Source organism: Labrus mixtus, chromosome 17 (assembly GCF_963584025.1).
Source record: "Labrus mixtus chromosome 17, fLabMix1.1, whole genome shotgun sequence".
Classification (NCBI taxonomy): Eukaryota; Metazoa; Chordata; class Actinopteri; order Labriformes; family Labridae; genus Labrus; species Labrus mixtus.
The window spans coordinates 2,324,735-2,340,230 of NC_083628.1; the positions used below are offsets into that span (position 1 = coordinate 2,324,735).

The window sequence follows — 15,496 nt, forward strand, 5'->3', positions numbered from 1 at the left end:
CCCCTCCCCCCTCCCCCCCATCCTCTTCAGCTTCTCCATATTTTTTTGAGAACCATTCTCTATCTGTCATCTCAGAGGAATGCCGACACGGTACCGGTTTCCATGGCAACACATTTCAGACAACCGTCGGTGTCAGTGCCGCCGAGCTGTTGTAATCTGCTTCCCAGACTGCGTTTTTTCTTTTTTTCTTTTTGAGAGAGAGAGAGAGAGAGACAGTGAAGTCTGCAGCGTATTGTGAACATGCATACTAACCATCACTTGAGCAGCCAGTATTAAGAAAGTGTGTGTGTGTGTCTGCGTCTGTGTGTGTGTGTGTGTCTGCTTGCCAGCCGTTTGAAGGTTATTGGAGCAGAGGTGGATGAGTCTCATTGTGTAGATCATGGATGAACACACTTTTGAGCTCTGACACACCACCAGAACAAAATCCCTCATCAAAGCGATCTCCATGTAAACACATTATTATATTTTGTTTACTGCAGAACCTTTAAAATATGAGAACTGAGAGTGAATTGCATGAATGTGATTCGACAATTACAGAAAAATAAATTCCACTTCCTCCTCCACACTATAGAAACACACTGAGAACCCATCCCTCCTAAAATGACACTATGATTGTTATATTTGATTACAGTGTCACAGTGATCTGGGTTATAAACCAGTGTAAGCAGTTAGTAGTTTCGGCCTTTGCCTTTATATATAAAGATGGATGACACCTCTCCACCACCTCTCATTGTACAAAAGTGAAGCCAATTATTGCACTTATGACTGATATTTAATGTCTGTTTTTTGATAATCTTCTTTTTAAACATTGCTGTACATATATAAACAACACAACTTCAGAAGGTCAACACTTTTTTTATTTTTTATATTCAGGTCTAATAATTACAGATTTTATTTTTCCTCAACTGTTTTTAGGTTCTTGTTTAAATCTCACATATATTTTTATCCCTGCACGGGTTATGTACATTTCTTGTATACGTCTATTTTTAAATGCACAGTTTAAGTTTGATTCATCTAGGGGTATTCTTTAAATCTTTTTTTCGGGCGTCGGTTTTGTGGTTAATTTGTAACAAATGTTTCATGTCATGTCTTTGTAACCTGCTACTGGATGCTTTGAATTTCTCTCGGGATCAATAAAGTATCTATCTATCTATTACTCCCCTGACAGTCGGCATCATCTTATACTCTCTGTTTTTTTTCTTTCTTTTGTGTCTCAGGGAGCGTTTGGCGCCCTTCAGAAGATCTGCGAGGACTCCGCTGAGATCCTGGACAGCGACATGCTGGACCGGCCGCTCAACATCATGATCCCCAAGTTCTTACAGTTTTTCAAACACAGCAGTCCTAAGATCAGGTACGAGGATTAAAGTGAAGTTAACCCCTTTATTCATGCCTCGCACAGCAAGTTGTTTATGAATACTGTCATCATATTAACATAAAAATGATCTGTGGTATTTAGTTTACCATCAGGTGAGACCCTGCAGATAAAAGAATGATAACCTATCAAACGTAAAGTGGAAATATAGGCCGTATACATTATATAAACCCCGCCCCCCTATAATTCAAGCCTTTCTATCTGGAGCATATCTTGACTCATGAATTAATCATCTACTAATGAGGATGTTTCATGCAGAACATCTTCAGTTACACGACACCAAAGCCATTTTCACACATGCACTCCTGAACATTTTCTGGAAGATTTCAGGACATGCCGCACTTCAAATTTCCACTTTTTTTGTGTTTCTAAGTCACACATGTCCCTCGCAGCGAGACGGTTTCCTTGGACACCCTCATTGGCTTCTTGTTGGAATTCGACTCGGGTCTGGATAAAGCCGAGGTTAAAAAAATTGTCCTGTTTGCGTTCACACATTCAGCTCGCATCTAAAAAAAATGACATGCATGTGTGAACGGGTCCCTAAGAGTCGTAGAATTGTACAAACAGTTTGTTTTTTAGGTTAAATCTGTAAAGACGAGCGGCGCTGCTTTCATAGGACAGCATGTTTGTGGATCTTAAGTTGGTTGCTTCTTGTGTTCCAGGTCTCATGCCATCGCCTGCGTCAATCAGTTCATCATCAGCAGGACTCAGGCTCTCATGCTGCACATCGACCCGTTCATCGAGGCAAGTCTACTTCATTGAGTTTGACACAAAGAGAGACATAACACACACACACACACACACACACACACACACACACACACACACACACATAACACACACGTGCTGTCTGGAGGTTAGTCTGTCTATCCCCATTAAGAAAAACCCTCCTCAGGTCTTCACCTCTCACCTTCAGTAAAGCTAGTTACCGCCCTCTTGACCGTTTGCCTCCCAGCTTTTCTTCATCAAGCCGCTCGGCTGCTCCACATAGACAAACTGGATGAGATTAAAATGTTGAAGTGCCGCTCAGGTTTCACTCTTCACTTTGAATTATTTTTTTATGATTGAATGAAGAGAGCCAATGACTTCTTTCGGACTTTAAAGTGAAGGACTTTTGACTCCATTTGGGACTTGCCTGTCAAAACTTGAGACTTACTTGTGACTTGCAAATCAATGACTTTGTCCCACCTCTGCTAGAAAGTATCAGATGTGCACCATAAACCATCATGTGAGCACAAGAAGCTTTTGTGTGCGCACAAGACACTTTTTGTTGCTCACAAGAAAACTGTGTGTCCGCATATTTTCATGCTCAGGTCAAACTTCTCGTGAGCACCAGAAACTTATTCTGAAAAACTATTCAACCCGTGTCCCTTCAGGGTCTCTGTACTTACGTCTCTAGTTTACTGTGTATTGTTTCTACATACACAATAGCTGTATTGTATCTAACTCCTACATTGCACCTTTTTTTACATTTTGTGTTTTTTATTTTCTATTTTCTATTTTTTATTTTCTATTTTCTATTTATTTTTAATTTTTAATTTTTTTACATTTTACATTTTTAAATTCTATTTGATATATTGTAATAGCTTCTTATTCTGTATTATTTAAGTTGTTGTTAGTTCTGCTTTATTTCCTTGTTAAATGTTTAGCACCAACACACCAAGTCAAATTCCTCGTATGTGTAAATGTACTTGGCAATAAACCCCGATTCTGATTCTGATTCTGATTCACAAAGCAAACATGTAACTCGTGTTTTCCTCTCTTCTCTGTAGAACCTGTTTGCACTGGCGACAGACGAGGAACCCGAGGTGAGGAAGAACGTGTGCAGAGCTCTCGTCATGCTGCTGGAAGTCCGTCTGGACCGTCTGCTGCCGCACATGCACAACATCATAGAGGTAAGAGAGTCTGGAGGCTCGCTGAGTGGTGGCTGTTAATGTGTATGTGTTGTTGTAGGGTAAGACAATGATAAATCTTAGACATGGAACAATAGTCAAAAGCTGCTTTTAGCGAGTGTTTTCTGGCTAGCTGAAGCCGAACACAGCTCATTCCCCTGTTCCATCAAACTTCACTGTTGCACATATGATATTAAAAAAACATGACTGAGCTGGACGGCTGCACCAGACGTCATGTTCCTGCTTTGTGCTGCACATGAGAACTAAAGGGGCGCTTACTGTGGGTTTGGGCTGCAGAGCGGGGGGGGGGGGAGAGGAGCAGCAAAGAAGATGAAGGTGTGTTCATGAAATCCTCAGGGCAGGACAGGATTAGCTAGCTGCAGCTCTATAAAGACTCACATTTCTGCTGCTTTTTCAAACACACCTGGTACATCCAAACTGTTGGATTTTTTTATTTTTATTTAGGAAAAACATTCTTCACACATAATTATACATAATAGTAATTATACATAATGGCAAAATAATTGCAAGGGTTAGGGTCCCTCAAACTTTCAAACATTGGAGCACTTTCTTTGCAGAAAGAGAGGGGGGGGGGGTACGATGCTCGCAGTATATTTAACAATTTAGCTCTTCCAAAGATTTTTTCATATTCAAGTAACATGACGTTAATTCAATTTAAATTATTTACAAAAGAACACAGGAACACCTTGGAGGGGAAAGAGAAAGAAAATAAGAAAATGAAATACAGAGCAGGTTAACGGATGAAAGAAAATAACACCCAACGTACTCCAATAAGTCAAATAAAATCAGGTCTGATAGGTTTGACATATTCAGTCCATTTGGTCCATATCCTGTAGAATCTATCCTTCTGGACTTTGAGGGAAAATGAGAGCCTTTCCAGAACATATATTTCATATATTATGTCTATCCATTTCCCGGAAATGTCTTTTTAAACTAGAGCTGTCCTGCAGATGTCCTGGTAGGTCTTAGAAAGTAGGAACTCCATTTGTTGTGTTCTTCCCTCTTACCGGACGTGTCGAGGTGTCGTCCAGGGGTGCAGCGCCAAAAATGAAAATGTTTTAACTTACACGCATTGGCAGGGACGACAAGCGCGACTTTGCACTGTGCTCAGCACGGCCCCATTGCAGATACCATCTGTAACGCCAACCATGTCTTTTCTGAAAAGTCCTTAAGGCTGCACAATAGTTACATAGTTATCCTGATATGAGTTTCACCATAAACAGCCTGTTCTGAGCAGGGCTGAAATATAGGAGTTTATAGACATGATCAAATACAGGATCAGAGTGGATTCAGAACAAGAAACTTCACACACAGATGTTTTGACCTTTAGCCTCTTGCTAAAAAAACTGTTTTACTTTACATTAATGCTCAACTTTTAACTTCACAGCGAGTTTAGTTTCAAGTTTCAAAAGACAAGAAGTAAAAGAACGACGAGACAAACTCTGTGTTTCTGTTTTTTTTACAACTTGAACTTCTTGTTACTGTCTCAAAGGGAATGAGATCTGCAGCAGACGTCGAGACAAAACAGATTCATAAAGGAAAACACGGGGGATGTAAATACAGACAGATTAAAAGAAACAGCTCGAGTGAAAAACAAAGATTCACCTAACATACTGAAACAGGACAGAGAGGTACATGGAGAAGTCAAATACAGTGCTGTGCCCTGGCGATATGTAAAATAGATGCTTTTAAATAGTGTTTTAGTCCAGAACACACCAAGACCGAGACCGAGACCAAGGCAGGGCGAAACCGAGTCAAGTTATTTGTTCTTTTAGAAAAAGGTGTTTTCCTTCTCATCACAGTAATGACGATCAGTGGTGGTGGAGTCCGTCCAGTCTGAGACCGAGACAAGACTTAGTAAAAATGCTTTTCATTCTGAGACAAAAAGGAGACCTTCAAAACGGAGTCCAAAAAAGGTCTGAGTACTACAACACTACTTGTAAAAAAATCATGCTAAATAAAAAAAATCAATAAAAAAGGAATAAATAATCAAAAATTCAAGAGATTTTTTCACAGAAAACATCAAATGAAACATTTCCTTTAAGGAGTTTTCGATGACTCTCTTTGTACTGACTTGTGTCTCAGTGAGGTACTTTGTCTTTCTCTCAGATTGCAGATGTGGTTGTATCGAAATATATAGAATAAAAACCAATAAAAGTTCTCTTGATTTCCTCCCAGTACATGCTGCAGAGGACTCAGGACCAGGATGAAAACGTCGCCTTAGAGGCCTGCGAGTTCTGGCTCACTCTGGCGGAGCAACCGGTGTGTAAGGAGGTGCTGAGTGGACACCTTTCACAGTAAGAACACACACACACACACACACACACACACACACACAATACACCACAAAAAGCGTCTCTCCCGCTCTGATATTACAAGCTGTTGATTCATAGCGACCTTGGTCCCTGAGTTGTTGATGACCTTTGCACCTTTAGGATGATATTCTTCTTCCTCACCTCAGGACGTCTGATTAAGAGGCGTGGCCGTTGACCTCGGCTGTAACATCTGTCACCAAACTGTCACATTACACTGCAGCCCCGCAGCGGGAGTCGCATGTGAGCGATGGCTGCCGGGCGTCCACCTCTCCCTCGCCCCCTTTGTTCTCATCATTCTTCCTCTGGCTTCCTTTTCCAGGCTCACTCCGGTGCTCGTCAACGGGATGAAGTACTCTGAGATTGACATCATCCTGCTCAAGGTCAGTTTTTTTATAGCTTAATATTTGTGGATAAGACGCCCAAGTGCCCCATGACTCAGGGTGACATGTGCTTCAATTAAGTGGTTTATGTTACTGTCGGGGTGTGAAAATACATTTATTTTTAAAAAGCCTTGAAACCCAAATCCTTTTCTCCTTTGATGAGGTCCCAATACTCTCACGTAAACTCAGGAGTGGTTGCATCAGGTGGCCCAGTTTTATCTTGGTCCGCAGGTGATATTAAACTGCAGCTGTTGTTTTTTTGTTGACCAGATAATCTGGAGTCTCATTGACATCACGCATTGGTTTCTGAAGACGCATTTGAATCCTAACGATGGCGGAAATGCTGGCTACAACTAACTTTTAGTCAATCTAGTAACGGGCACAGAGGTGGAGCAGAGGTGGGACTTATGCCCACCTGTCAGTCAACTCAGCCACGCCCCAAATATTGCACATGTTAAAATGGGCTTTGATTTGGCTTTTCCTTTCCTTGGCTTTAGCAGCCAGCCTCTAGTGGACTCCTGAGGTTGTCGCTTACTGTTGCCGCAGGGGTTGTCTTTTTTGACCAGGAATTAATCGCAGGCTGTTAATCATGTCATTGCAAGGGGGACTAGTTCCTTAATAAGAAGACACAAGGCTAGCTAATACCACTAAGCTAAGGTTAAGCATTGCTTTCCCAGATTTGAAAACAACAAGAGAAATTCCAGCAGACGTGGTGTACGCTGACTGTGATATGGATAGCAAAGCATTTGTAACTCCATTCTGTGACCAAGGAAATGATTTATATTCAGATGGCAGAGCTTCTTATGCTGACTCAGACAACTTAAACATATAAAGTATCACTAAGCTTGTTGTCATACACCATTGAAGTGAGCGGAGCCAATCAGATGACGGTCATGAGAGTTTGTTTTTAAAGCACAATGAGCTGGTTTTGAACGAGGTTTTGTGAAAAGCTGTAAAGGTATATTTTCACATGAATTACTGTGGAAACTTCAGGAGACTTTTATTTTGTTCTAATTCAAGAAAAATTGTAGACTGAAGGACAAAAAAACTTCTCTGTTCATTTTCCACGTTTTTGTCATCAGGGAGATATCGAGGAAGACGAAGCCATTCCCGACAACGAGCAAGACATCCGGCCGCGCTTCCATCGCTCCCGCACAGTCGCCCAGCAGCACGAGGGCGACGGGATAGAGGACGACGACGACGACGACGACGAGCTCGATGATGATGATGACACTATGTCAGACTGGAACCTGCGTGAGTCCAGTGCCTCCGTGCACAGCGCCGTGTAGCCTCTGATTCATCCATGATTAGATCCAGAAACACTCAGCGTATTGATGACTCGTCTTGTGTCTGTGCGTGTACTCTACCTGTCATGTCTGTGTGATGTTTGTCCATGCACGCCTCTCCACGTCTTCTCACACAAAACAACAGGGAAGTGTTCAGCTGCGGCGTTGGACGTGTTGGCGAACGTGTTCAGGGACGATCTGTTGCTGCACCTCCTGCCGCTCCTCAAAGAGCTGCTCTTCCATCCGGAGTGGGTCGTCAAAGAGTCCGGCATCCTGGTGCTGGGGGCCATAGCTGAAGGTAAATGATGAGACTGTTTCAGAGGGAATGTGCCCTGTTTTGTACTGTCGACACAAACTGAAAGCTTTAAATTTATCATGAAAATAAATGTTCCAGCGTCAGTTTTTTGTGCAGCCCTAACATGTAGTAAATGAAGATTTGATTTGATTTTTGATTTCATTTATTTTCGTGTCATGCACACAAAGTGCCCGACCCTCATGGGCTTATGAGACACCAAAGAACTCAGTTGCAGTGGTTTACATTTACAAATCATAACATTACAAAGTTGCCGGCTCCTGTCAGAGTTCAGTCTTAAACAACGTGTTCTGTCTTTTTAACCAGGCTTTACAAACAAAAATCTGATATAACAAAAGATTCATTTTTTAAAACACAACTCAAGTTTTTCATAATCGTCTAGCCAAAAGAAATCAACATAAATTGAAGACATTTTTTTTTTTTTTAACAATATGTTTATTGAGTTTTAAACATTTTTCCAAGACACACAATTCCAATTAAATAAATTCTAAGGAAAAAAAAAAAAAAGATATACACATGCACATATATACACATTTATAAAATAAGGGGGGAAAAAAGAAAAATATTATAATAATAAAAAATAAAAAAAACTTTAATGACAAAATGTTGCAAAATTATTACTGTCCGTATTAAATAAAAATAACCAAATGGAGTACATTGCCATAGATGATTTCTTAATCACAAATATTCTGCCAGTTTCTGCAAAAATGACCACAATTACAGACATCGCCAACTCTTTACCAGCCTAGCTCAAAATATTTGACAGATCTTTATCTCGAAGAAAATTAATATATCGTCAAATAATTCTCGTTTGTCTTTAAGTGTATATGTTATCTTTAAGTGTATATCTTATCTTTAAGTGTATATCTTATCTTTAAGTGTATATCTTATCTTTAAGTGTATATGTTATCTTTTCCAGAGCCAAGCACAGAGACATTTCATTAAACCATCGTGTAATACTCTACCACTGTTTTTCCATGTTAATGCTTTTAGCCTGCAACATGCAGAGGTCTACAAAGACCCGTTCTCTGCAGGTCATATTACGTGAAGACATTCTTTTAAAAAGAAAACATCCCCGATGTCAGCATGCTGTACATCGGGCAGTAAAACAAAAAGTGGATCTCGTTTTCAGTTTCTCCTAACTCACATCAACAAACAAACTTGGTCTTCCTCTGAAATGGCATTAAACCTGCCGGTCTCTAAAGCTAAAGGCAATGTTTCCTGAACGTAGCTGAGCGCAGAGGGATCTTTGTCTTTTGGTTAAATTATACGAGATAATACGTTCTTAGTTTTGGTTTGCATCATATATCTCTGAAGAAATGCACTTCCTGTGTCCCCGCCTCCAGGCTGCATGCAGGGTATGATCCCGTACCTGCCCGAGCTCATCCCCCACCTCGTCCAGTGTTTGTCCGATAAGAAGGCTCTGGTGCGCTCCATCACCTGCTGGACTCTGAGCCGCTATGCACACTGGGTAGTCAGCCAGCCGCCTGACACCTACCTGAAACCTCTGATGACGGAGCTGCTCAAACGCATCCTGGACAGCAACAAGCGAGTGCAGGAGGCCGCTTGCAGGTGAGCATGAAGCTCTGATTTTACAGCAGCAAACAGACACAGTGGTTTGTGTCTCTGCTATTTTAACTTCAGTTGCATCCTGATTTCTTAAAGTTGCACATCTCCTCTCCTCTTTTTTTTTAAATCCCTCCTACACCTCCAGTGCCTTTGCCACTTTGGAGGAGGAGGCGTGCACAGAGCTGGTGCCCTACTTGGCCTTCATCCTGGACACGCTCGTGTTCGCTTTCAGCAAGTACCAGCACAAAAACCTGCTCATCCTGTACGACGCCATAGGAACGCTCGCAGACTCAGTGGGTCACCATCTCAATAAACCGGTATGTAGAACAACAACATTTGATATTTGCATGTTAATATGATGCAGCACTTATCATCACACCCTCTTTTTTTTATCATCACGCCCTTTTAGCTTAACTTTTGAAGTAGTGAGTATAAACGATGACGCCCCGAGGATAAAAAACAGACATTATTGAATCCCCTGCGCTTCTCTTTATTTGTCTACATGTACGCATGAATGCATAAACGTCTGTAATAATCATACTCGCTCATTAGTTTCAAACTGTGTCGGTGGAAAAAGACTAATTAAATGTGTGTTATTTGTAGGAATACATCCAGATGTTGATGCCCCCGCTGATCCAGAAGTGGAACCAGCTAAAAGATGAAGACAAAGACCTCTTCCCTTTATTAGAAGTGAGTTTCTCTTGCATGCATTTCTTATTTCAGTCTCTTATGTCTAGGGCTGTCATTCAGGGAGGAAAGTTCTATCAGCGCATCAGGCCGTCTGAAGTAGTGTGCAGTTGTACCCAGCAGAGGGCGCTCTCAGTGTGACCTGATCATTGCATGCACTCTTGACCTCAGTAAATGAAGACAGTAATGTTGGGGAAAAAAACAACTGGCTGAGGCGTGATTCATGAGATGCAAAGTTACATGAGGGAGACTCGTCTCTCTGCAGACAGCAGAGACACAGGGTCGCTACAAACCCACAAATAGTTGTGTGTACCAAGAACGTCTGGTGTTCTTGTCAGCAGGAGATATTGTGAATAAATAGAGAGCTGCACTCTATCCCAAATGAGTTTATAGACTCGGATGTCTGGAGAATACTAAAAAAATAAAATACGACACATAAAAGCAATAAGATATTAAAATGAATACATAGGAGAAGAATATTTAAAATTGTAGTAGGATAAAAAAGACAAAACGATAATGTTAAGATTTGAATTTATATAAAGCACTACATAAAAGCCATGACTGAATAAATGAGTTTTAAGACTGAACATCTGGGGTTCTTGTCAGCAGGAAATATTGTGAATAAATCGAAAGCTGTTTGTGTTTCTGCCGAATAATATTACAAAGTATACCTGTCCTTTTGGATTGTCAAGGCTCATTTTTGCAACAGAAAAGTTAAAGAAAATGTGTCTGTGCAGCGACAGGGGGTCGAATGTGTTCAAACATTACATGTCTTTTTTAAATATTTTTAGAAAACACAAAAGGATTTATTTTAGAGTATTTTATCGTAAGAAAGGGTAGAAGCAGATTACAAGTCATTTTATTTAAATGTTTTATTAGGTGCAATAGAGTGACAAACTGGTGACATATAAATAACAACAACAGACAAGGTCAGGACAACAACTCCAGAATACAATCAAAAATAAAACAAATAAAGACAGCAAAATACTAAGACATCAATAGACACACATCAGACTACAACCAGCAAATACATATATACAAAACTATACGAAAGAAAGGATACATGTCTTTTTTTTTAAGTGACAGCTCTACTTGTGTCAGTCCTAGTTCTTCTACAAACAGTCCCCTGACCTCTGACCTCTGTCTGCCTCCGTCAGTGTCTGTCGTCTGTAGCCACGGCCCTGCAGAGCGGCTTCCTGCCCTACTGTGAGCCCGTGTACCAACGCTGTGTCAACCTGGTCCAGAAGACTCTCGCTCAAGCCATGGTGAGTGTGTGGGACTCTCGAATGGATAAACATAAAGACACACTCTCTTGTGATTTACTTTCCTGTTTCCTTCATGTACTGAAGCTGTTATCGGCCTCAGAGAAGATGCTGCTCAGGCACTTAAACTCCTCTAGGATGAATGTTTGTGATTTGCCGGTTTAGAGCAAGGTCATTAGAAGTCTGTTTGAAAGGGGGGGAGGGGCCCACCCAGACATATCAGCCAGAGCAAATCATAAACTAGCCTTCAAGTTCTTCTGGTTCATTGCTTAATTAATTCAACTCTGCTGTATCTCCCTGTTGAAGCTTCATCAGTCCCAGCCGGACCAGTACGAGGCGCCGGACAAAGACTTCATGATCGTGGCTCTGGACCTGCTCAGCGGACTCGCAGAGGGTTTAGGGGGCACCATTGAGCAGCTGGTTGCCCGTAGCAACATCCTCACCCTCATGTACCAGTGCATGCAGGTGAGCAGCTGTTAAAACTCTTCTACCTCACACGTGTCTCATGAAGTGATGACGTCACTCACATTGTTTTTTTTTTTTTCACTCCGACCACATTTTAAGGACAAAATGCCAGAAGTGCGTCAGAGTTCTTTCGCTCTGCTGGGAGATCTAACCAAAGCTTGTTTCCAACACGTCAAACCGTGCATCGGTATGTACCGAGAAGTTAGCTTCTGAATAACACTGTTTCAGATCAAGCTGTTAGCATGATGCTAAGCTCAACCTGCTCTCCTTCTTGCAGCTGATTTCATGCCCATACTGGGTACAAATTTAAACCCAGAACTGATATCAGTGTGCAACAATGCCACATGGGCCATCGGAGAGATTTCTATACAAATGGGTGAGTGCTTTTCTTTCCAATAATATTCACAATTATTCCTGAGAGTTGTTCTAATACCAACAACAAATACCTCTGATAAAGACTAACATGTGCATGAACCTTTTCATAATTCAAGGAACTGTTGAACCCCTCCCCCCTTTTTTTTAATTGATTCTGCACAACAAAGAGCTAACTGCATGTTGAAGACTTTTATCACACAGGAAAAAAACCTTTTCTCTCCCTCTGGGTGATTCCCCCAAACTCAGACTGCAACATGATACCTAATCCAGTCAGGCTATTTCTACATGTATTTATTTCTACATGTATTTATTTCTACATGTATTTATTTCCACATTTATTTATTTCTACATGTATTTATTTCCACATTTATTTATTTCTACATGTATTTATTTCTACATGTATTTATTTCCACATTTATTTATTTCTACATGTATTTATTTCTACATGTATTTATTTCCACATTTATTTATTTCTACATGTATTTATTTCCACATTTATTTATTTCCACATTTATTTATTTCTACATTTATTTATTTCCACATTTATTTATTTCTACATTTATTTATTTCTACATGTATTTATTTCTACATTTATTTATTTCCACATTTATTTATTTCTACATGTATTTATTTCTACATGTATTTATTTCTACATGTATTTATTTATACATTTATTTATTTCCACATTTATTTATTTCCACATTTATTTATGTATATGAAATAAATAAATGTGGAAATAAATACATGTAGAAATAAATTTAAGACATTTAATTATTTATGTCCCATTTATTTACCAGTTTTTATTTATTTATTCATGCATTTATTTATTTATTCATTCTTTTATTTATTTATTCCAGTATTTATTTATACATTTATTTTTTTATTTATACTTCTGTCAGATCTCGTCCTCCATACTTAAGGGCGACATCTGCTGGATCAAAAATAATAAAGCATATAAAGCCTTTAATTGTAAACAGCATCTTTCTGTTGTCGATTGTAGACTTCATGTACTGGAGTGGAATTGGAGTTTCCACTCAGTGTTTGATGAAATAAATGACTGCTCTGCACACAGATTTGTTCTCACTGTCTCTACACCCCTCAGGGCCTGAGATGCAGCCGTACATCGCCATGGTGCTGCACCAGCTGGTGGAGATCATAAACAGGCCAAATACCCCAAAGACTCTCCTGGAGAACACAGGTACCACTCGGTGGCGGTGCTGAGCCAGCCAGTCAGCCGGCCTGGCTCGCACGCCACACACACAGGGGAGGTGTCTCAAACACACTCAGGTCCACTCAGTCAGGATCCCCCACATCCATCAGGATGCCTGTCCTGACCCCCCTAACCCCCCCCCCCCCTCCCCTTTAATCTCTATCCAAGAAAACCCTTCCCAAATCTTGAGCCTTACAAGTTTCGCTGGTTTCTCAAAAGCATGTGAGATATTTCTTCCCGCTGATTTGCAGCCTGGCAGCGAAAAAATAAAGATAAAAAATGAAATTCTTAACACTCTTGAATCGAGCGAGCCGTGTAAGTGCCCAGTCTTTGGATTCACTAAATGCAGACTGAGAGCGTGCACCAGAATACAGAAGCAGAACAACATGCAAAGCTCAGGCAGTGTGAGAGACAGATAGGTGAGTTAGATGTGGACACTTAGTAAATACTCATTAACTGACTTAACGTAGGGCGGCTAGCTTAGAGGATTCTGAACGCACGGTTACACTCTCACTCTTGTTTTTGAGTTATTGGAGTCCAAATATTGTGAGAAAAAAAACATGCATACAAGAGTGGAGTGTAACCTGCCTAAATCTAAAAAGCTGTAGGGACTCTGTAGATGTGTTCCTGTTTGTTTGCTGTCAGTTTATTTGTTGCTTTTATTTCCTGTTCTTTAAATGTGGATGCATATCTGCCAATAGATGTTAAATGTTGTTAAGAATGGCCGACGTTTGATGCAGGATACGTTATAGTAATGATGACTGTGATGCCATGAAAATCTGTTCACTGACCTGTGAACATGTTCTCCTTTTTTCAATGAGGTGATTGGAAACTAAATGTAACGCAAAGGCTCAAAAAAAAAAAAAAAAACACAAACATTTCCAAAAAATGTGGGATGAAAATGTAAATAAATACAGAATGTGATGATTCAGGGCGGTTTCACACTAGGGACCCGGTCCTGGATCAAGAACACCTTGACCCCAAAGTCCTGTTCATTTGATCGGTGTGAACACAAACGTACCGTACTCGGGTACGAGTTCGGCCTGCGGGTGATGTGAACGCATCTGTGCTGAAACAAGGAAGTGGACCGCTACATGATGTCATTCTAAATGGCTCCTGTCACTTCAATAACCGTCGTATCTGGGCAGCAGCGGTCCCGTTTCGTCCTCTGAGCTGCACAGTAGATGTGAGAGTAGGAAGAGGGTCGTTGTTGGTGTCTCAGAAATAACAAAAACATTCACAGTTAGCAGGATGGACTCAGTTGACAAGTGGTTGCCATGGTTACAGACCAACTATGTGCGTACTGCCACCTGCTGAATGTGAGCAAGTGTACTCGTGCTCATTACTTATGTGGATGCAGATCAGCGGGGGAGGGGGGAGCAAGCGTGCTCGGGCACTTTACGAAAAACAATTGCGTCCTAATGTGAAAACGCCGTTTACAAACCGTTGAAACCCGAGTATTTAACTTGAGCACAATTTAGCACAAAGACAACGTCAAATGTTGAAAGTGAGAACTGTGTACCCGTTTGATTTTGATGCCAGCGATCACGTTTGAACAGAGTCATGTTTACTTCTGTGTTTCATGACTTTTGTCAGACGGGGATTTGAACCAGGAACCTTCTCGCCTCCTCGCCGTGAGGCACCAGACTTAACCACTGGCATCAAATTCCAAATGAGCGTATACATTTTACACAATACATTTTTAAAAACATTGAAAATTCTCAGTTTCAGTATTTGATACGTTGTTTTTGTACTATTTTTTTTTTTTTTTTAGATTTATTTTTGGGCTTTTTAATGGAGAGACAGGTCGGTGTACAGAGTCGGAAATCAGGGAGAGAGAATGTGAGGAATGACATGCGGGGAAAGGAGCCACAGGCGGGATTTGAACCTGGGCCGTCCGCTTTGAGGACTACATACCTCCATACATGGGATGCGCGCACTAACCACTGCCCCACCAGCGCCCCTGTGCTCTAATTTTTAATCACGTTTGGGGGGTTTCAGTGTTTGCACATCATCACATTATGTCTTTATTCATATTTTTATTAAACAAAACATTGAGATGCATGAATCAGGATCCGGCTTAAAGATTTTCCCAAGAGAAAGAAACCAGTTTGTTACTGGTGCAAAAAAATGTAACCAATCAGCCCGGTGAGTTTATCCTGCACTGAACTGTATTCTAATGAGCATACCATCTGCTTTCTGCATGTGTCACTGGACTGTTCATAAATGCCTGTTTGTTAATGAGAATGTTGCATAGTTTTTGTGTCTCTTAAACTTAGGTCCTCCCTCCTCCTCCTCCTCCTCCTCCTCCTCCTCCTCCTCTGCCTCATAAGAACCTGCTGTGCTGGA

At 40.8% G+C, this 15,496-nt stretch overlaps 1 protein-coding gene across 4 annotated transcripts in view; it reads left to right on the plus strand.

Annotated features, from left to right (window-relative positions):
• The window catches only part of tnpo1 (transportin 1), a 35,266-nt gene that overhangs the window by 15,849 nt on the left and 3,921 nt on the right, over positions 1-15,496 (plus strand). For all 4 annotated transcript variants that reach the window (XR_009676269.1, XM_061060707.1, XM_061060709.1 and 1 more), the window contains exons 6-20: positions 1,218-1,351; positions 2,035-2,116; positions 3,145-3,267; positions 5,464-5,582; positions 5,920-5,980; positions 7,063-7,234; positions 7,412-7,564; positions 8,926-9,151; positions 9,294-9,465; positions 9,752-9,838; positions 10,993-11,100; positions 11,404-11,562; positions 11,662-11,749; positions 11,840-11,938; positions 13,040-13,135. Coding sequence is in view for 3 of the 4 variants with exons in the window: in XM_061060707.1 (XP_060916690.1) it covers positions 1,218-1,351; positions 2,035-2,116; positions 3,145-3,267; positions 5,464-5,582; positions 5,920-5,980; positions 7,063-7,234; positions 7,412-7,564; positions 8,926-9,151; positions 9,294-9,465; positions 9,752-9,838; positions 10,993-11,100; positions 11,404-11,562; positions 11,662-11,749; positions 11,840-11,938; positions 13,040-13,135 (1,879 nt within the window). In the remaining variant the exon portion in view is untranslated. The remainder of the gene's footprint in view (positions 1-1,217; positions 1,352-2,034; positions 2,117-3,144; positions 3,268-5,463; positions 5,583-5,919; positions 5,981-7,062; positions 7,235-7,411; positions 7,565-8,925; positions 9,152-9,293; positions 9,466-9,751; positions 9,839-10,992; positions 11,101-11,403; positions 11,563-11,661; positions 11,750-11,839; positions 11,939-13,039; positions 13,136-15,496) is intronic.